General features: G+C 41.3%; 1 protein-coding gene across 2 annotated transcripts in view; it reads left to right on the top strand.

Annotated features, from left to right (window-relative positions):
- Nucleotides 1-21,460, top strand: part of FSTL4 (follistatin like 4) — a 204,392-nt gene that overhangs the window by 151,236 nt on the left and 31,696 nt on the right. For both annotated transcript variants that reach the window (XM_041482057.1, XM_041482058.1), the window contains exon 6: nt 16,634-16,800. In XM_041482057.1, coding sequence (XP_041337991.1) covers nt 16,634-16,800 — 167 coding nt within the window. The remainder of the gene's footprint in view (nt 1-16,633; nt 16,801-21,460) is intronic.

Raw genomic sequence — 21,460 nt, 5'->3', positions numbered from 1 at the left:
CAGCTAGCCGGGGAAGCAAAGTGGCAGACAAACCTTTTTGAACCAATAATTTATATGATTAATCTTGTTATTTCTATGGAAAAGCTTGTTCCACAAATGATCTTGAGGTGGATTGTCATAAAAAAACACTGTATCTCATTTAGTAGAAACAAAGGAGCCTGAGCATTGGCATAATTTCATTGTAGAGGCCCAGACATGGTCTGATGGTGTGGAAAAATTAGCCCTTGTACCTGTGGATGACCATAGCTCTTCTCCAGTGAAACCCAACCCAACCAAAATGCTTTGGCCTGATTCATATACATCCCTGCATCTGAACGTTACACCACTGTAAAACAAGCTACTAGGGGATAAAACTTTAAAGGTTGGTCATAAAAAAGGTAATAAATGGGGATATACAAAAGGCTGATGGGAAACTTCATTTATTTCCTTGAGTTACGGATGACCCCATAACTCATGATGTTAGAGCGAGGCGGAGTTGTGAAAGTCGTGAAAGGTCATCAATAACAAGTGGAAATAAATGAGTTAGTCTATTGTATTTTCTGTTTGTGTGCATCACTCACTGATAAATGTGACACCAATACTGGGATGATGAGGCTGGGAGGGAGCCCAGGAGGAGCAGAGCGCCCCACTGCAGTGCTGCTGGGATCACATCCTCCCTAGGACACAGGGCCATCTTCTCACTGAGAACTGGGGACAAAGAAAAGCTTCTAGCTGAAGTAGAAAATAGGCAGGAAAGGTGCCAGCACAGCAAAGAAGGTGATTTGTTGTTCTTGTTCCATAGACAATATTGTCATGGGATGGCACATCCTGTTTTTCTTTTGGGAGGGGGAGCTTGTCTTCAGAGCACATAGAAAAGCTGAGCAAGGATCAGAAGACTCCAGCAATACCAGCTCAGATACTTACAAGTGTAATGTAACAGCATGAAGGTGCAGAAAGTCTTAAGCTGACATTTCTGATGGTGTTAGGCTGTTAGTTCAGTGGTTGTGTATTTTAGCCCAGGCCCCAGTCTCCTCTGAGGCTGTTTTTTCAGGTTCGATGGTCACTGTCCCCACTCTGCCCTTCTGCAAACCCCCGCAGGAGCCGTGGCCAAAGCAGGGCATGACGATCACTGAGAACTCACACCTTGCTCACACTTCAAGAGGAGCAATCCAAGGAGGCAGCTGTGTGTACGTTGCTCTTCCACCCATAATGGGATTATAAAGTAATCTCAGAGAGGCTGGAAGAGTAACCTTGGGAAATAAGGCGTGTGTCTGGTTCTGGTTCAGATACGCCGTGTAACTGCAGCTAAATAACGTCTGTCTCTGCTTCACCTCACCATCTGTAAAGCAAGGATTTTTACATTCTTTCCATAAAGGAATATTACTGGGGAGAGGAAAAAAAAAACCAGCTATGAATTGTGCAGATATTCTTGTCTTGGTGAGCCAGCCACAGAGCAGTACTCAAATGGAAAGTCACTAGAGTTAACTAAAGAAACAGTACTTTGATGAGTCAAAGAGCCAACACTCTTCCTTGCTGACAGAGTATTGAACTTCAGAATTTGGTTAGAAGGCACTGCTTTGCTGACAGTACTGTCTTTCAAAGGACACACAAAATCAAAACCTGACCATCTGTAGTCATTTCAGATTCACCCATAAATTTTTTTGTAATAGAAGGGTTGTTAACCTTGACATCCTGGGCAAATGCCAGCTTCTCCCACTTGGTGTCGATCATCAAGCATCAGCAACTCACATCCTCTTCTCTCATGTAATAATCTTTTGAGTTCTTGGACATTGGATGCTGTTCATGCCTTGAGCAAATGCAGGTTTGTGTCTCCCAGTGCAAGCTGCAGCAAACCATGATTCGGTGATGTAATCCACCTAGTCCTGAAGTGAGGCTGCTTTAGACCTGAGGTGTCCCTAAGACGGTGTCCCCAAGATACTGTCCCATGCAGGTCTCTCCTGCACAAGTAGTGCTCTGGCAGGTGGGGCAGCCAGACTTCTCCTTGGAGTGGTCTTCAAGCATGTACAGGGCTGATGTGCCTTACATTAATGGGAGATTAGGAAGAAGGGATCTCTGTCCTTTTTACCAACCTCTGTAACCCTGCAGCAGATAAGGATGCTTCAAACACATAACAAACTCCAGTGAGCAGTTCTCCCCCTCAGATATTGCTAAGAGAAGAAGGTAGGGGAAAGTTGGTTAACTAGGTGACCACAGTAGGCAGCATCACGAAAGATCAGCATTTCTGTGCCTCTCTGCATGAAAATATTAGGGAACACTATTGGCCCTGTGTTAGTGCCCTTGGCTTTTCTCCTTCCTTCAATCACTATCTTCCATAACTTGGGAACAGAAGCCCCATTCAGCCTGAAAGGAGCAGTTCTGCTGCAGTTTATGAATGTTTTGTTTGCTTAAACATCTGAAATATATTACTCTGAATCATTAAGAGCCTTTTTTCACAGTGTGTCCCTGACTTCATCCTTGATGTTTCCTATATCCACGTTTTTGATTTACACTGAGAGTTGCTGATTTGCAGTGTATTAAATGAGACAGTCATATCTTCAGCAGGGGGATTTAAAATTACAGGAATAGCTTCAGGTGGAGCAAAGAACAGGGATGCCTGTGGAAGTCAGCCCTTGGTGCACACCTTGAGGTACCACTGGTGCTTTTCATTTTCAGGAATAGGTACAGGCTTCATCCTACACTTTTGTTCCAACATATCTGGTGAGGTTTATCAAGCATTACCACAACCCTGCTGTGCTGTGAGCCTGTGTAATCCAAGCACTGCTTTGCGGAATGTCTGAGGGATTTTTCCTGAAAAGTTCATCCTGCCCATGGTTGGAGGTGAGGTTTGCCTGACTCATGGCAGGAGCACTGTCATATCCTTCTTATAATGAAATCGGGGTGGAAAATGACATCCTCCTTGATCTGACCTGGACTAAAAAGCAGCATCTCTCAGCTTTTGGCACTAGTTAGAGGCATTTTCACTTACAGGATGCCCTTTTTGTAGGATCAGAGGCAATCTTTTCAATTCCATGTGTTGGCATTTTGCTGCCTTGCTCAAAGTAGTCTTAGTAAGGAGAAGGGAGAAAATAGCAGAAAAGATAGAGAAATTAGGATTTTAGCAAAAGATGAAACATAAGAAAAATGAAAGAATATTCATGTCACCTGTTCAAAGAGCATAGTCTAGCTAATGCTTATTAAATCCCTTCCATCTAGAATTATTGACAGGAGCACTCTGTGTGTTCCACTGACAGGAACATTCACTCATTCACCTGGGGTCTTGCCAGAGACAGAGAAATCCCTAATACTGGTAGCTGAGTTGGTCACCAGAGTGAAAAGGCACAAAATCAGAATTTGGCAAGAAGAAACAATTTTTCCCACACTAGTTTATGACTTTTTTGGGGATTTGTCAGTACAGCTCAGGAGTAGGGAGAGAAGGTTTACTCCTTCAACACAAGTAATTTTCTCTAACTATGCCTTGATTTCCCATTCCGTCTTCTGGCTTTGTCCATATTTTCATTGTAGCTCTCTAGGGCATGACCTGCATTTCTAAAATATTTTAATGTATTTTTGAACACAGCTTTGCCCTGTGAAGCCCTGGCCATGGTTGGGCCCTTCAGATGTCTGTGGCTCACATGTAGAATCCAAACCAAACCTTGGCAGGCATCATGTGTGGCACTGTAACAGCACTGGGACTAATGAAATAATAGCTCCATAAATTACCATTAATTGTTCACCAAATTAATAATAACACAGTTGAACCAATTAAAAATGTAGAATTTGATTACTTTGAAGTGGGTATAAGCCACAAAGGACTATGCATCAATTAAAATACCGCAGAAGGCTTTTCACTGCATGCCCTGCAGGTATGTGTTATATCTTAGTGAATGAATGTCATGTTATGTTTGTGAAAATCATTTCATTAGCAAAGCCATAATTTACAGAATGGATAATAAATACTGGCATCTACAAGTCAACCACTGATCTTATTAATACTTGTACTGGCTGAGGGTTTTGCATTGGAAGTTTTTAACTTTGGCATTACCACTGTGAGCAGTAACTACATTTGAATGTTAATTTCAGTAGTTTTCTTGCCACCAAGGTTTAACCTAAATAAGATATTTCAAAAGCAATTGCAGGGCTGGTGTTTTGGCTCTTTATGATGTACTAATTTGTATCTGACCTTTGGTGGGTAAATAAATACATTGTGAATGTTGCTTCTGTGTCTCTTCATAAAGGAGACACAGAGAAAGGGCTGGTTGGAGCACATGAGGAAGGCTCATGTTCAGCCAGGAACCATCTCTGAGGATGGACACCATTTAACTGTTTCTGTGATATGGTTGTTGTGATGTGCACATGGTCATGCATTCTGAAAGAATTTCTGGGCTCTTCTTCACATTAAGCATGCATTATTTCTTGGGAAAACAGAGCATCTGGCTGACAATATTTGTGATGAGTGCTGTGCTAAAGATCTTAAAAAGAAACTGTCTCCAGACTCTTGATGTGATGAATACTGTTATTTGTGGTGTGTGGCATATGGTGGCTATGCTGGAAAATAACCTAGCATTAAACAGTCTTTCATTTGGCCCACTGGGTTTCTGGTGTGTTTTAAATTAAATGTATATTTAAAGATTGTGTTGATATTTAATTTATAGACTTAATCAACAGTAATTCATTATATATAGTGCACTGTGCATTCCTCAAATGTTCAGTTCATTGAGCTGATTTTAATTTGTGATCATTAAATGTAAACAAGGCATGTATACTGCAATTTGCCTAAAAAGTCAATATTATCAGCCCTCACCAAAATGGTAGGATCTAGGATCCTGTTCTTTCAGTACAGAGAAATCTCTGTGCTGTGGTCTTTAATCACTTGTATAGGGAGAAGGTGGTGGCTAGCACAGCCATTTAATGTCACACACAAAGAGATAATGAGATACAATTGATGGCAGTTGAGAAGGAAAAAATTAAAATATAGGAAAAAATTAAAATAATATTTTCATAGGAAGAAGGAATGGAGAGAAGCTGTAGCTGCCCAGTCGCTGGAAATGTTCAAGACCAAGTTGGGTGGAGCTTGGGGCAAGCTGGTCTGGTGAAAGGTACAGGGAGGGTGGAACTGGATGCTCTTTGAGGTCTCTTCCAACCCAAACCATTGTGTGGTTCTATGATTTTAAATACTGTTGGTTGGAAGAGTTGATGAAACACATGTTGAAGCAGGCTGGTGGTCTGGAGAGCAGAGGTGGGCTGAGCACTGGGGGGTTTGGCACAGCACAAGTGGGGCCAAGTTCTGAGATGCAAACTCAGGTGCAGATTGCACAGACTCAGGGAAAAGCTCTGGTTTTGGCAAAGAAATTCCTTTGCTGAGGAGTGGTGGGGGCTGTCCCTGCAGAGGCAAGAGCAGGCCATGCTTTGTTCCATCAGTCTCTGCTGGACCTGGGAGGCATCAGATCTGGAGGGGATGCAAGATCCCGGCTGTGGGGAGGGGAGATGGACACCAGCAGTCCTGGGGTGACTGGTGAGGGCTGTCAGTCACAGTTACACTCACTGAGGTGGGGTGACTGAAGCTCAGCAGGAATGGGAGATCTTGGACAGATCAGAGCTGGGAGCATGCTGAGCAGAAATGAGGCAGAAGGGCTAAAAAGTTCTTTATGGCAAGTAATCCTTCTCTGAGGCCACATAACTCAGCTAAAGCAAACATGTCAAAGGTGCTCACGAGCATTTCTGAAGACGATTTAATGGTGAAGGGTGTTACAGAAAAATCCAGGGAGCAATGAATCATTTCTGCCTCCAGAGCTGCATTTGAATAGTTGAAAATAGGGTTGAGGATATAAGATAAGAAAAATAAAATTGTTGAATAGCTGCTCTCTAACTAAGTCCTGTCTGTTCTGTGCAAAGCTGGTGTATGCCAACAGAATGAGAAGGATGCTGGGCAGCCCAGGTGATGGAAGCTGTCACTGCTGCCCCTCCTGCAGCCGCTTCCCATCACAATCAGAATGTTCTTCCAGTGCCAAGGGGGTTTATGTGACATAAGACTTATAAGCCTGAATGATAAAGAACAGCTTCCATAAATCATTTTGCTTTGCAGATGTAAAAGTTTCAAGATGCTGGTGTCAGGTTGGTACACAAAGTGCAGCTGGCCACATTTTGCCAGCATATCTTGCTTTTCAATATGCTTTTTAATATGGTAGTCCAGGTGATTTGTTTTTCCCGTTACTTTCAAGGATGCAGCATTTATCATTTTTTTACTGAAATTCAAGTTTCTTGCAGCAGAGGCTTCAAATCTCAGCTTCAAAGTATTTTTGTGTAATTAAATTTCAGTTTTATATGTGGATTTTATCTGTGAACCTCAGAGGGGCTTTAATAAGAAATCCAACATGCTTGTGGGTATTTGTGTGACCCCTATTATCATGGTTCCAAGAAATCTTTTCAGACACCTTATTCCTAGAATGTCCTGGAGAGGTTTCATACGGGGGAAATTGAGGCAGAGTAGGGTTTAACTGTCTAGACAAAGATTAAATCTGACACTCACTCTGGAGCTCTCTGCAGAGATTTCTGCTCCACTGAAGAAGCCACTTTGGTGGCTGTACTTACCCATTCCTTACTGGTTCCTTCCAAACCTTTTGTTGTTCACCTTGATTCCAAATCTTGTCCCAAGGTCCCAGCTGCCTGCCCAGCATTGCACTGGAATTCTGATGAATTAGCCAGGTAAAGGGTCTTCTCTGCAGAGGAGGGTTTAAGCAGGACAAAACCTGCCCACAAAAAACAATGCTGTGTTTCCTGCTGATAGCAGGAAACCAGGGATTTTCTTAGGAGCTGTACTTTGCTTTCTGCTTTCCCTGCACCATCCTCTCCAGAAAGAAATGTCATTGAATTACCCGGTTCTTTGCTATTCCTCTGCACTTCCCTGACTTTCTCCTTAACTTCTGAATAAGGGCAGGACATGGTGAGAGTGCTGATGCCAAAGTTTTTACCAACTAATGTGTTTTGAAAATGCAAGATGTTAGCTGGATAAATGTTGCTGCAGAGCAACCTTGCTGTAACCTTGCAGGATCCCCACTATCCAAATTTGTGCTGTTTGTGCCATCTCCAGACTGGTACATCAGTGCAGCACACATTAAACTAGTCACCTTCCAGGGCAGGACCAGCAGCACCTCAGGATGAGAAGAAATGCATCACAGCTGGTTTGGGTTGGAAGGGTCCTCAAAGATCATCCAGTTCCAGCCCCACTGCCATGGGCAGGGACACTTTCCACTAGACCAGGTTGCTCCAAGCCCCATCCAACCTGATGTTTGTCAGGCTGTGTCTTGGAATTGGCAGGAGCACAGGAGAGCAGAGTCCTTGCATTTATTAGGCATCGTGAATGTAGTTTTAGTCAGGAAAGATGCAAAATCCAGATAATCACCGTAACTAAATTTGCAGTCATCCATAGAAAGCAATGAAAGCTCCATAAAAAACATTACTAATGCTTATTTACAACTCCAAAGGTGTGCTCGCCCTGATTTGGTTATTTAGGAGTGCAGTAAATGTGGGAATGTGAAACATGCATACTTGATTTTAAATGCTTGGGATGTTTTTTTAAAAGTGTTAATCTGTGGTTTAGAAGAAGTGCAAGGTTAGTTTCTAGGATCCTTGTTTCCTGGTTCATCCATTTTTCCATGCATCACATTCATTGCATAATGCTGGCCAGGAACTCAAAGGAAAATGGACAGAGAGTGAAAGATCAGAGCAGTTTGATAAGGCCATTTTTGATGACTAAGGGGTTGTAAATTATATTTGAATATTTCTTGAACCCCAAACATCCCATGGCCTTACTTGTCTCTATATTTGAAGTAATTTCTGTACACATCTTAGTGGTTCCCACGAGTCATGTTGAACTTAATGGTCTGACAGTATTTCCATGATAAACCCTCGGGGTTTGTAGAGCATCCATAAAAATTCACTCCAGGGAGAAACTTGGCATGCCACGTCCTCCACTAGAAGCTATCATCTTCTGCCTTAAATCAGGTATAAATCAGTTCAGCTGTTGTAACTTAGAAAAGTTAGAAAAATAAGTTTAGTGGTTTTGTATGGTTTTTTCTCTGAAACTCTAAAATACCGTAGTTTAAATATAGATTGTGGCTGTTCAAAGTCTTGTTTTGACAGAACCTGCCTGTGCTAAAGAGTTCCCAGTCTCAAAGCTAAGGAATTTCTGGATTTGGAGAAACTTTTAACTCCTAAAAATGCTGAAATAAACCTTTTAAAAGGGACGACTATTGCTTTTGTGGCAATGAAACAACTGATGCTAAGTGTGTCTTACAGTCCCAGTAGGATAGAAAATGTGAAACTCAGAGATCAGCTGCAACACTTCACATCTGTTCCCAAAAACTCATAATGTTCTTTATTTTTTGGTGGGGTCAGTGAGAGGTTTTGGTTTTGCTCTCCCACAGTTATTTGGAAAGAGGCAGAGGAGGATCTTGTAGTGTGATTTTTTACTGTTTTTAAGAAAAAGAGACAAGTCTTTTGAGTCTCATGTTAAACTGGTGGGAACAGGGTGCCCAGAGAAGCTGCAGCTGCCCCATCCCTGGAGGTGTTCAAGGCCAGGCTGGACAGGGCTTGGAGCAGCCTGGGCTGGAGGAAGGTGTCCCTGCCCAGGGCAGGGAGGGTGGAATGAGGTGAACTTTAAAAAACCATTCTGTGATTCTATGACCCCCTGAAAGAATTCTGAGAGGCAGTTAGACCATTACCGATTTTACTTTTCAGGTTAATAAAAGTGGCTGGGGAAATGCATGGCTGCTACAATCTCAGCAGGACACTCTTGTTACAGCATGGGAATATTTTATCAGAAATTAATCATATCAACATTGCTCTCAATCTGTGGGAAATAGGAATTTAAAATAAAAACAAATGCTTTTATGTAAACTTTTTTCTAAAATAGACTACTTATGCCTATTTACATAATGAATCCATCACTACCCTCAGGAGATTAGATAATTAAGCACTGAACAACTTATATTTATTCATGTACTTTCAAGAATGAATTTATTATCTCTTCCTGCACAAACTCAATGTTCTCCCTCTGATTAGTAGCAGGAGGACAGTGATGGGATTTTGTGATGGAAAGTGTGTTCCTTGTTTCCTTTAGAAAAAAAGGAAAACAAATTGATCATTAGGATAAAGTACATTAAAATGCTGTGTTTTTTTCAAAGTCAATATAAACAGTTTTTAGCAAATTTACTAGCAATGTGAATATGCTTAATACAGATTGATATGAGAGAGGTGGACTTCTTAAATATGTGTTGTTTTTAGGAGGACTTTGTGTATAATTTAGATAATGGTTCAAGCAGCTGTTTGAACAGAGTTTGGCTCTCCAGATGTGACATTTCCAGTGCAGGTGGCTCAGAATTACTCACCTGAAGATTCTCTCTACTCAGTTCTTGGGAGCCAAGAGCCAGGCAGGGTGACCCAGGGTCCCGAGTGGGCTCAGAAGGAGATTGAGGCGCCCTCACAGACATGGCACCAGCCTCCAAATCTCAGGTTCAGGAGATCTGAATTGATCCTCAGATGGTCTCAAATCCACTGCTGGAAGTGATGCTCACCTTCCTCTGGGGCATTCTTTCACTCTTCCAGATGGGAACATGCAGGTATTTCACAGAAACAGGACAGTGTGGTCTCTTTGAAGTTCTGCCCTTCGAAGCTGGCCCAAACTCTGACATTAATGTTTTTTTCAAGTTATGCTTTATTTTCTGTGGCATATTCTCATTATATAAATAATCAGCTGTTGTGAGCAACTTGGTCTAGTGGAAGTTGTTCCTGCCCGTGGGAAGGAGTTGACAAGATGAGCTTTGAAGATCTATTCCAACCCCAACCATTCTATGAAATGTCATCAATAGCATTTTATGGACACAGTTGCTGAATAAAAGTATAAGGTATCAAAATATTTAATTATTTCAGTAGCTGTTTTTCTCTTACATTTGTTCAAAGTCACGGTGACATGGGCTAGATAGGTGTGAGAGGCACACCAGGGCTGAGTGTCATGGGGACTTGCACACATTTGTTTTGAATTCCACAAGAAGATGGGGTTTAGCTTCAAATGTAGGGGACCTACCTCGGGGAGTCATAGCCTGTGGCCATCAAGAGTCATGACAGAAGAGTGTTTCAGGTACTAAATTCTGCTAGATATATAATCACGCCTTTTTATGACTTAAAAAACAGCATTAGTAATTTAGTAGAGAATTTACAATAAAATGTTTTCTGAAGTAGCCCACAAAAAGTCCTGAGGATTTATAAATTGCATTAAGAACCTGAATTATTGCAGTTACAAAATAAAGCTGAGATATGAACATTTCTACTCAGCTTTAGAAATCATTTTTTTGTTCACATTAATTAAGCTTGCAATCCTTGGGGGTATGTCTTTTTGAGGGACACCAAGCTCCTGAGGTGTCCCACAGTGGCATCTGGGCAGTGGTGGGTCACACCAAGGGTGGCCAGAGACAGAGCCACATCCTGGTGGTGTTTTTCACAGGTTATAAAGCCAGAAACCTCATCCCAGTCACCTGCACTGAACTGATGTGGGAGCTGTAGGAATTCTCCGGGTTCATTAATTGTGAACTACTTTAATCATGTTCATTAACAACTCTAAGGTCGTTAATTGATAACATAAACAAATTTAGTAGCATGACTGGCTTTCCTCTAATTTTAAGTTGGCATTCAGAAAATGGAGGTTTTTTTCACTAGGTGATGGATAATCCTTTCACCTGACTCTGGGCAGGTGAGAAGATGTCAAATGTGTCTGGGTAAGACCAGCTTGTTGAACCTTAATGACCAGCAAAATGTGATGGCATGGCAATGTTTCTTCTGGAGATAGTCCTAAAAAAAGCCAGTGGGAGAGGTTTGCAAAGGCATGCAAACCCAGGGTAATTTGTGTACTGAGGTTGTTGCTAATTCATTTATTTGGTCTGTGGAATAGGGTAGAAACGAAATCAAATCCTAGTATGAGTAATTTATAAGCATATTATACAATGTTGTACAGATTCAGACCCAGTGTGAATCATCCTTTATTGCTTTTAGCCTCTCCCTACTGTGACTAACCAGATGACATCCCATCCCAGTGTGTCCCCACGTCCCATCCCCATGTGTCCCCACGTCCCATCCCTGTGTCCCCCCACATCCCATCCCCGTGTGTCCCCACATCCCATCCCCATGTGTCCCCACATCCCATCCCCGTGTGTCCCCAGCAGTATCACCACAGTCCCTCCTTGGCTAGGCAAACTTCACCTTCATATTCATGTTTAGAAATGCATCTCACAAATAACATGGTAATTTTAAAATCAATTAGCTGCAGTTGGCTCAGCATTAAGAGGGTCTAAAATTTCTCCAAACTCTATGCAAAGCCAAATACATCTCATCAAAATTATTGGAGAAAAGAGTAATTATAAAAGGTATATCCTGTTTTTAACCATGTTCTATTAATTTTGCTTTCTGGATTCAGTTAGCTCCTCACCTGATAATGTGTTCAGCTAGAGGACTCTTTTATCTGTTGAAAGAAATGCTAAAATCACCACTGACCTTCATGGCCACAAGGCAATAAACAGATTTTACTAATGCAGTGCATAAACACAGCTGCAGGACTTGGGGAATTAAGTAGACACTAAAGTTTCCATCCCATTAAATCACCCCTGACTTGAACCATTGCTGGAGAAGCACGATGTATTTAGGGCTGTGTTACCCATGCTTCAGTTCACAAACTGGTCTCTCTGCATTAATCTGGGGGCAAGAATCAGTGCTGGAGACTTTCTTTGAAAGTCATTCTCCTGTTGAACATCAAACAAGGCTATGTTTTGGTTCATTGTCTCCCTTCTGAGGATGAGTTACAGAATTTAAAAAGTATTGCCTTGTCTCATAAGCAGGACCTAAGTGATAGAACAAGAGTAGATTAAATATTATGGGGAAATTCTTTCCTGTGAGGGTGGCACAGGATTCCCAGAGAAGGTGTGGATGTCCCATCCCTGGAAACGTTCCAGACCAGGCTGGAGGGGCACCGAACAACCTGTCTTGTGGAAGGTGACCCTGACCAGCAAGGGATTGGAGTGAGATGATCTTCCAACCCAAGCCATTCTGCAATTCTATGATACTCTGTTTCAGCAAGGCAAGATATCCATGAACTGTAGCAATTATTAAAGGTGTCAACAATGCATTAAAATGTATATTTTCTTTAGATTTAAGGGAAAATATCTAGTTAATGATATTGAGCACTATTTAAAGGATGAAATCTGTTTCTGTAGGTAGTGCAGCATGAGCAAAGGCAGGTGTCCAACATCTCCAGGTAAATTGTCTCCATGCCATGCTACATCAGTGAGGTTTTCTCCATAGATGTTCATTCCAGGCTGCTCCCTGTAATGACCTCAATTATACATGTCTTCATTGTGAAATTATGATTGCCTTTGGTGGGCTGCAAATGACAGCAGAGAAAAAGGTTTCCATGATAAACCAGCACAACATGTAATACCTGCTGCATTAGTATGCAGAGCTTGTGGAGGTGCAGTGTAACTCCAGCTTAGCACCTTAAATAATACTGGAGAGGAGGAGAGGAAAATGTTCAGCAATATCTTGACACTTTTTTACAAGGAAAGGAGTTACTAAGACTTTGAATTCTTGCATGCCACCGTGGGACCTGGTATTGCAATAAATTTAATGTAAGAGCATCAAGATGGTGACAGCTGGGTCACCAAAGGTGCTCAGTTGCTTCAGGCTGAATATCATAGCAGGCAGGGAAGGTGGGGGAGGATGGACAAGAGTGGTCCCTTCCCTGAATAATCCCTTGGCACTAACCCCCAGCATGCAGGGAGGGATACCTTACTGTCCTGAATAAGGCAGATGGGTCTGGAGATGGCACTGCTCTAATTCCTGAACCTCAAGATGTTCAGGCACTGAGCTGCTGCCATCATCAATGGAGAGTTTGTGGTGTCCTGGTTGCCTTTCACTGACCTTGATTTTGTTCCACATTTGGTGTCTTTCATCTGCGTGATCAGGGATTAGTCCTGGTCCTCTGATGCACAAGCACATGCTTACACCAATTCCTTTTTAAAGGGGATCATTACAAAGGCTTTACCCCTGTCTGGAACCATTAAAAATTGAGTGAAGAATGATAGCATCCCATTCTCTGATGATAGTATCTCTCTCTGATGGCAGAATAGTTGGCAGGAACTTATTTCCAGCTGGAATAAGCTACTTCAACTGAAATCCCAGAGAAGAGTATCAGGTTTGACTCAGCTTGGTAACTATGGTCAGCAAGATACTGGTTGAACCTATGGAATGTAGAAAAATGGTTTGCATGCCTCATCCTGCAGGATTTCCAAATGAACATAACATTGTTTGATTTTAGAACCAAATTCCATTCCAGCTTGTGTTCTGCAAATGAGCACCCTTTGAATATTGCCTATTTGTTCTGTTCAGTTTTATACCCATGGTAAAAATCCTTTTATCTCCTAAAGGTTTTTTAAAATAAAATGAACAGTGTTCAATACTTAATCTAGAAGCTTTACACAAAATCATTATGGTGACTTGAATAATTTTTGCACATAAACCAACAGCAGCAGTGTCTAAGCTCTATAACTTAATACAATATTGAGTCTTTTAAAAGAGTTTTAAAATGCTCAGCCCTCGCATCATCTTAGGGAACCCTGTTTCCTCCCCAATACACCTGCTTGTATAAGGAAATCTTTTTCTATTGAAAACAAAAAAGCAATAACTGAAACCACAAAAAATAATTCTGTATTAGTAGAAAGGCTTTTAGATGTTAATTAGAGTCCCTCAAATGTACTGGTAATAAGATGCTGTCAAATATACTCCATAGAAATACTCTAAAAAGGAGTGTGTTTGTATTGTTTAAGTGGTCTGTGCTAATTACATGCTTTAACATAAAAAACTCATCTCTTGGCCTCATATGGTTCATCCAAGAATGGCAACTGTGCAAGGTGTCTTCTTAATTAAACCTTAATGTATTTTTCATTACTGTGCTTCTAAAAAGCAAAAGCCAAAGCCTCTTTAGCAATTGTTTGTGAGATGGGCAGGAAGCCTTAAATTCCACTGCAAGAGAGCACTGAAAAAACATTGCTGAAGAAGGAGCTTATGGAAGCCAAGCATGAGCCAGGGAACTCAAGGCACCATGAAAAACAGCAGAGGGAATTAAGGAAAACAGCAGTAAGATGAAAAAACAATTCTCTTGTAAATGAATGGCCCTCTATTTCATTTCTCTTCAAGAGGAGATGTCCTCATTAGCCTTACTGCATGCTACAAATTATTGTAATTATCAGTTCTTTATCCTGTCAAGTGCACTCCAAATATTTTATTCATTAAAAGAAGCTCTTCATTATGTAGAAAATAACTACATTATTAGCCCCTATGTGCTGTTTACATGCTTCAGGCAGCTGGATGAGGGTGGTGGGATGGACTCTCCATCCCTGGAAGTGTTCAAGGCCAGGTTGGATGGGGCTTGGAGCAGCCTGGTCGAGGGAAAGATGTCCCTGCCCATGTCAGAGGTTGTAAAGATGATCATTAATGTCCCATCCAGCCCAAACCATTCAGGGGTTCCCTGGAGCATCTCTATTCCTATGGCCCACTGACCCTGAGTTGCCACATCCCTGATTTCTTCCAACAGATGAAGGCAGTGTGAGTCATGTGTCATGTCTTCCCAGCTTAATTGCTAACCTGCTCAGTCATCTTGAATAGATATTGTTCCCTTCCCAATATTCCTTCATCTTCCCTTTTGATTTTTAAGGTTTGATGGTCAGACTGTGTCAGTCTTCTCATGTAATGCCTCTGGGAGCCACCATAACACAAATAGTAGCACCACATTGCTCAAACATTCCTTATTTTGATCAACCATCTATCAAAACTATTTACCTCTTATTTAGAACAGCTTGTACTCTTCCTGAAATAGCACTGGGAATTTTAAGTAGAAGTGCTCACTGCTGGCAGACACACCAATGCTGTATGGACCCTGCAGGCCAAAGTCAGCCTCAGATCCTCAGTGGTGAGCACTTTGTGACACATTAGCTTCTCACTTTGGTGAAAGAAGCAGAAGAAAGGGGCTGCTGAGCTGCTGGAGCATGTTTTCACAAGCAGGTTTTGCACTAATTCTTCACAATCAGTTGCTATACCAGGGCACTGAGTCTGTCCAGGCTGCCCAAGGCTGCTGAAATACACTGAATATTTTAGTGACAGATTTAAGAGGTTTGCTACTCAAGAGATGTTAAAGCAGTTTTTCAATTAGATAATACGTGAAAAGGTGGAAAATTGTGCTTGCAAATGTCAGTACTGGGTGGGTTTTTTTTTTCATTTTTATTCCATGCAAGTGATATTCAGATCTTGTGTGGGATGTAATGACAGAGTTGTGAGGTAAGTGGACAGGATGAAGAGTAACTTTACCAGTTGATGGGAGGGGTAACCTGACCCCTGTATGTCATTTTACAGTGTCAGCACTGCTTGAAGTGGTTTTTTTTCCCAAAGCACATGGCCTCGGAGGAGGCAGCATCACTCTCTTTCATGTATGTTTTACCGCTGTTGTTGCCAGTGGACATGGGGAAGGAGGAGCCTTGGTGCTGGGAGAGGTTGTTTCATTCCCCAGCCCAGGTTTTGAGTTGGCTGAAGCAAAGTAACACCAGCTGTGAACATTCCCTGTTCCTCTCAGTGGGCCTTGAAAGACCAGTTTTCATCTTTTACATTCAATACAGTTTTCCTATTGCAGAGCTTGGGAACGAGAGGAAGCAAAAGCCATCATGTGAATTACAAAGCTGTGGCTGCAGGAGCTTGCACAATGTGGCCTGTCTGCCCAGTCACTGTCTCACTGCTGCCAAAATGCTGCATAATGGCAATCTGCACCCAGGGTAGTTCTGATATCAGGTCTGACCTTTCTGTGTGACCACACATGGCAAAAGACACAGCCACATCCCATGCCAGTGGCCAGAAGGAAACAATGTGACGTAGTGTGGTTTCAGAGAGCTGGTGGTGAGGTTTTCAGTGAGGTCTGCTGCCTCAGGAGTTCCTTTTGTGTAGCACACATAAGTCAAAATAACTGGGGTTTTTCTTTAAATAAAATATTAGAAAGCTTTTATATTTTAGGACGTCTGTATCTCAGGTGCCATGTGTGGCTGTGTTTGGTAAACAAGTTTTCAAGCTTGGCGACTTCCAGTGTTTGAGCAATTTGAAACTAGGTTTAGTTTATCTATATTTCAGTGGCAGCAGTCTGACCTTAATTCTTCCTCAAGGAACAAACATGACTCATTCTTGTACCTTTTGAAAAGACTTTGAGAGGAGTGTTGTAGAGAAACAAGCCCAGATGATCTCAAGCTGGAGAGCCTTTGCTTGTCCTCCTGTTGCTGACTGCTTCGTGTAAACTGCTGCAGCCAGGCTGGCCAGCTGACCAGCTTAGTGCCCTCATGCCACAGCTAAGATGATTCAGGAAAGGGGTGCAGGGAGTTTGGTTGAGACAGATTCAGTTTGTCTCTTACTTGGCTTTATTGTTGATTGGGGTTTTTTTGTATAGCATAGGTGCCCCCATCTCCTTGCCAAAATCCTCCGAAGTCATACCCAGAATGAGAACAGAAGTCCGAGAGGGGAGAAGAAGAGCAGCTTCCCTGTGTGGTATTTGATGTTGTCCCCGTTCTTTGGCCTTTTGCAGAGGTGGTTCGGCTGAGCCTGCCGGAGGAGCAGAGGGTCACTGTGACCACCATCACCGTTGGCCTCAGCGCCGTGCTGACCTGCAGCATCCGCGGGCCGCTGCGGCCTCCCATCGTCTGGAAACGCAATGGCGTCGTCCTCAACTTCCTCGACCTGGAGGACATCAACGTACGTGCTGAGCCTCTCCTGTCCTTGTCTGTCAGCACCCTGAGCATCGCCTTGTTTAGCAGGTGGTGGTTATAAGGGTGTGACTTTTATCCTATTATTATGGAAAGCAGAATGGTGCAATGTTTAGGTTTTACGTGAATATGTCTCAGGAGTAAAAGCAAAGCAGGGTATGTGCAGGGGAGAGCAGGAGTACTTGGAATAAGTTACATGAAATTATGCTTATTTCGTTGGTGCTTCTTTCATTGTTCTGGACCTGTGCTCCAGAGACCTCAAAACAGACCACTCACTCCTCAGAGGTGTCTTTCCCAGTGCAGTGAAACAGATTCATCAAGAAGATGAAACAAAACATTTGTGGTGGCTATGGATCTCTCCTCCTTTTAAACCAAATAATCCGTTTTTATCTCTGATCCTCCTGTTTCACTTGCCTTTCAGTCAGCTCTCCTCTCTCATTCTTTGGCTGTTATTTCTGATGGGCAGTTTAAAAATGGGATTATTCAGCAGGGTGTGGCGTTGCCCTTGCAGGAAGGAAGATGAATCTCTTTTAATTCACAGTGCTGGTCTGATCTCTGAGTCATAGTTGGTAGTAAAGACAATACCTGAATGATGGTATAAACTTACTCATTTATTTAATAACATTTAATTACAGAGAGAGTGGAAAGTAGTGTACAAAAAATATGGTCTGTATTTCATTTCTCTTTTCATTAAAGTATATGGTAAATCAGGTTTTATTTTAATTACACTGCAGCAAGAGTTGATTTATATTTTTGTTCAGTTCTTGTTAATTTGATAACCACTCAGTCCAGAGTTGTTACAGTCAATACTACAGCTCCCCAAATTGTTGTGTATCCAGGATTGCTGAAATGGGAAAACTCTTTGGTTTATTCTTCTGCAGTAAAATGTGAAAATTACAGCACGTGGGACGGAAATACACACAGAATCTCAGTACTTTATTTGTTGACTCTTCCTTAGCAGAAAATCATGTGCACCATGTATTGGTAATTACTGTGTTCACAAACTTAGTAATTAAAACCATCTAAACATTTTTTTCATCACAGCAAGTATTATCTTTTTAAAATGTTTTGTATTTCTTGTCAGTGCTTCAAGCTTGATGTGGAAATACAGCAGAGCCTCTGAGGGCTAAAGGATTTGTTGGCCAAAAATAATGACAATTTCATGTATTTAGCTAACATTTTTGAAATTTTGGTTATGATGGCATTAATCTCAAAGAATTAAAGCTCCTGTGTGAACTGGACACGAAATGACAGTCCACGAACCTGAGAAGGAACACATTATTGAAGGACTGATGGCACTTGGCTCTGAGGGTTCATTTGCAACTCCTGCTATTGTAAACAGAATGTTGAATACGGTTTCAGACTGAAATGCCAGTTCCTCACATAATTTAGCAAAGGCCCAAGTGGATTTCTGATTTGCTTATAAGTAATTCTGTTTCTCATTGGTAATTCTGTGTTAAGAGGCAAAGTTATGTCCTTGCACATGAGCTGGCTGGTTCCTGAATGATTCAACACTCCCATGGAGTGTAATACAGCAAGAAAAACGTCACTTTTTGATCTGTTTCAGCTAGTATATCACTGAGAAACTATATCAGAAGAGCACTCTGAGATTGTTACAAGGAGAAAAAACAAGATTTGTGCCTCAATTTTGATGTGTCACATATCAGTTTATGACCTCTGTCACCTTGTCATGTAACAGCTGCTACTAGTGAACATCAACTTTGCTAGTCTAATGAACACCTCCACAACTTTTTCATCATTAATTATGCTGTGTAATTATTTTATATTCTGTATATACACTGCCATCTGTATCCTGGTCAGATTGCTTGAGGAGGCACAATTTGGGGATTGCCATTTTTTATTTTCCCTCTTCCACAGTGGGTGTTACGTAGGATGCTTGAGCTCAGGCATGTCTCCTCTCTGGCTGCTGAGGATGGGCACCTGCATGTCTGAAGCACTTGGTGGCAGCAGGGATGGTCCTTCAGCTGCTGAATGCAGCCTTTTATTTGTCATAGAACCACAGAATGATTTGGGTTAGAGGGATTTGAAAGCTCATCTCATTCCAACCCCCCTGCCATGGGCAGGGACAGCTTCCTCTAGACCAGGTTACAAAATCTTCATCCAGCCTGTCCTTGGACACTTCCAGGAATGGGGCATCTACAGCTTTTGTAGGAAACATGTGTCAGTGCCTCACCACCCTCCCAGGGAGGATTTTTTTCCTAATACCTAATCTAATCCTACTCTTTTTTGATCCATTCCCCATTCTCCTGTCACTACATGCCCTTGTTTAAAAGTCCCTCTCTACCTTTCTTGTAGGTTCCCTTCAGGTACTGGAAGGACACAATTAGGTCACCCTTAATCCTTCTATTTTCCAGGCTGAAGAATCCCAATACTCTCTCCCTTTCCTTATAGCAGAGGTGCTCCATCCTTCTATTTATCTTGGTCTTTTCTTAAACACCTAACAGCTCAGGTCAGGGGGTGGCAGCAGACAGTTCAAAGCTTCAGCCTTACGCGGGTACGCAAACTCATATTAAACAATAATCTATTTAAAGGCACTGACAGCAGAAAGTAAAGGCAGTGTGCTTCTTAATGTACTTGAAGGTAGTTAATTAAATTACTCCAGTTTTCCTTTAGTACGCCTCAAGCAGAAACTCAATTGCATTTCTGCTTTTCACAATAAGGTTGGCAATTTGGCTAATTGGAAGTGCAACAGGAGATTAATTGTACCTTTTTAACTTCAAGAAAATCCTCCCTGCTCTTGGCACATTGATAATCACATACAGACCTACAGGATAGTCACACACTTGGAAAAGTCCTGGTATTATATTTCAATTAAACTCTTTCTCTTCTAAATGCTAATTCAAGAAATCAGATGAAATGAGAAACTCAAGTCTGAAAAAACAGAATCCTGCCAACCAGGTGTGAGAGCAGCAGAGGAAAGGCTGAATTGCTGAAGTGTCCTTTGTTGCTTTGTCTCCAGATTCATGGCAAATGTGATCTGAGAAGGTGACCTGTGTTCCAGGGTAATACTGGGAGGGACAAAGACAGTCAACAAAAACCTAGATAAGCCTAAATTTGTGCAGAACTGAAAGATTGGAGATTGCTATAAAGCCTAGTTGTTTAACTGCATTAGTTAAATCACTTTTATGTGATATCTTGATTGGCAACAAAATATTCATAATTTTTCATTGCTCTCTTAATCAAAAGCTTTCATAAGCAGCTAGTAATAGTTTGTCATGTCCTGTCTAAGGGAGCTCTGTTAATGAGTTGTCACATAACTATTGCAAAAGAGCCATCCTAATGGTACATGTAATTAAACAGTTTCTCTAGCAAACATTTAAGATTGCTTTTAGCATAAAAATATTATTTCTCCATAAATTACCCATCCATATTATTTCTCCATTAGAAGTCCCTTTGCAGTTCCACTTTAATAAAGCCACATCAACTTTTCTCATGCAGAAAATAACTATAATGCAGCTGGAATTGATAAATTTGTTATAGCTATAAATTGATTTCTGACTACAAAAGTGAAGTGGTTATAATGTGTCGTCATTCAAAATAATATACTTTTGCCTCCTAGGAACAAACGATATGTTTTCTCAGGTATGTGATTATGAAAACATTCTTCAATTTGAAAATAAAATAAACTCCTCATGGAGTCAAATGCATGTAGTATTTATAGGGTATTGTTTCACACGATTTGACATTATCTCCAGAGAAACGTGTAAATTGATAAAATTTATAAGTTGCTCCTTCAGAAGCATGGTGAAAGAGAAGATTACCATAAGAAAACAAATATGGTGTAGAGGTAGATAAGAATTTGGTGAATTACCAAGCGTAATGCAGGTAGCTATAGCCTAAACTCATTAGTGTCATTCATTACTCATTTCATTTTAATCTGTACACTTTAACTCACACTGGTGTTGGATCATTAGTGTAAAAAATAGAATTTATATAATCAATTGTGTAAATACAGAGTACTTAATTTCTGCTGATGTCAGGTGGGATGGCACAGCCTTGCTCTCTCCAAACATCCCACCCAGGCACAGAGCTCCAGACCACAGCCTTGACTGCTGGATTTCCCCATCCCCTGGGAAATCACCTCCTTGTGCATCTCATGGCCCTTACAAGAGCTGTGACCCTGTCTTGAGACACATTTCATGTATGCTCATGAAAATGTCCCTTTTCCATGTATTACATTTGAAACCCAAAGCAAACAGCCAGCCTTTAAGGTGCAAGTCACTGGGATTAGTTTTCTTGTTAAAATAGTCTGTGTGAAGACAATGTATTCATGTTGATGTTTTTAATGTAGATTCACTGTTAAATAATAAAAAGCTCATGTGTGAATGACCCCATTAATTCCCTTCTAATAGAATTTGGGCCATTAAAATGATCAAACCCTGGGCCATCCTAGATACTGCAGTGATGCAGTGATGGGAGCAAGTTCCAAAAAGTTGGATATTTAGAACCAAGTTTTTTCTCTTTCAAATCAAAGTTATGAAATTGGTTATAGCTTCTTAATGTATTTACAGGCTCTAAAGTAGAGGTTAAGTGCAAAATTACTACTGACAGTATATTCTGAATATACAGTCTCACATTTTGTCATAATGAAGATTACAGAAATTGTATCCACTTGCATTTTTAGAGGA

Source organism: Pyrgilauda ruficollis, unplaced genomic scaffold (assembly GCF_017590135.1).
Source record: "Pyrgilauda ruficollis isolate IOZ18807 unplaced genomic scaffold, ASM1759013v1 scaffold57, whole genome shotgun sequence".
NCBI classification, from domain to species: domain Eukaryota; kingdom Metazoa; phylum Chordata; class Aves; order Passeriformes; family Passeridae; genus Pyrgilauda; species Pyrgilauda ruficollis.
Note: the sequence above shows the minus strand (reverse complement) of the source record. Positions and strands in the feature narration are given on the sequence as shown.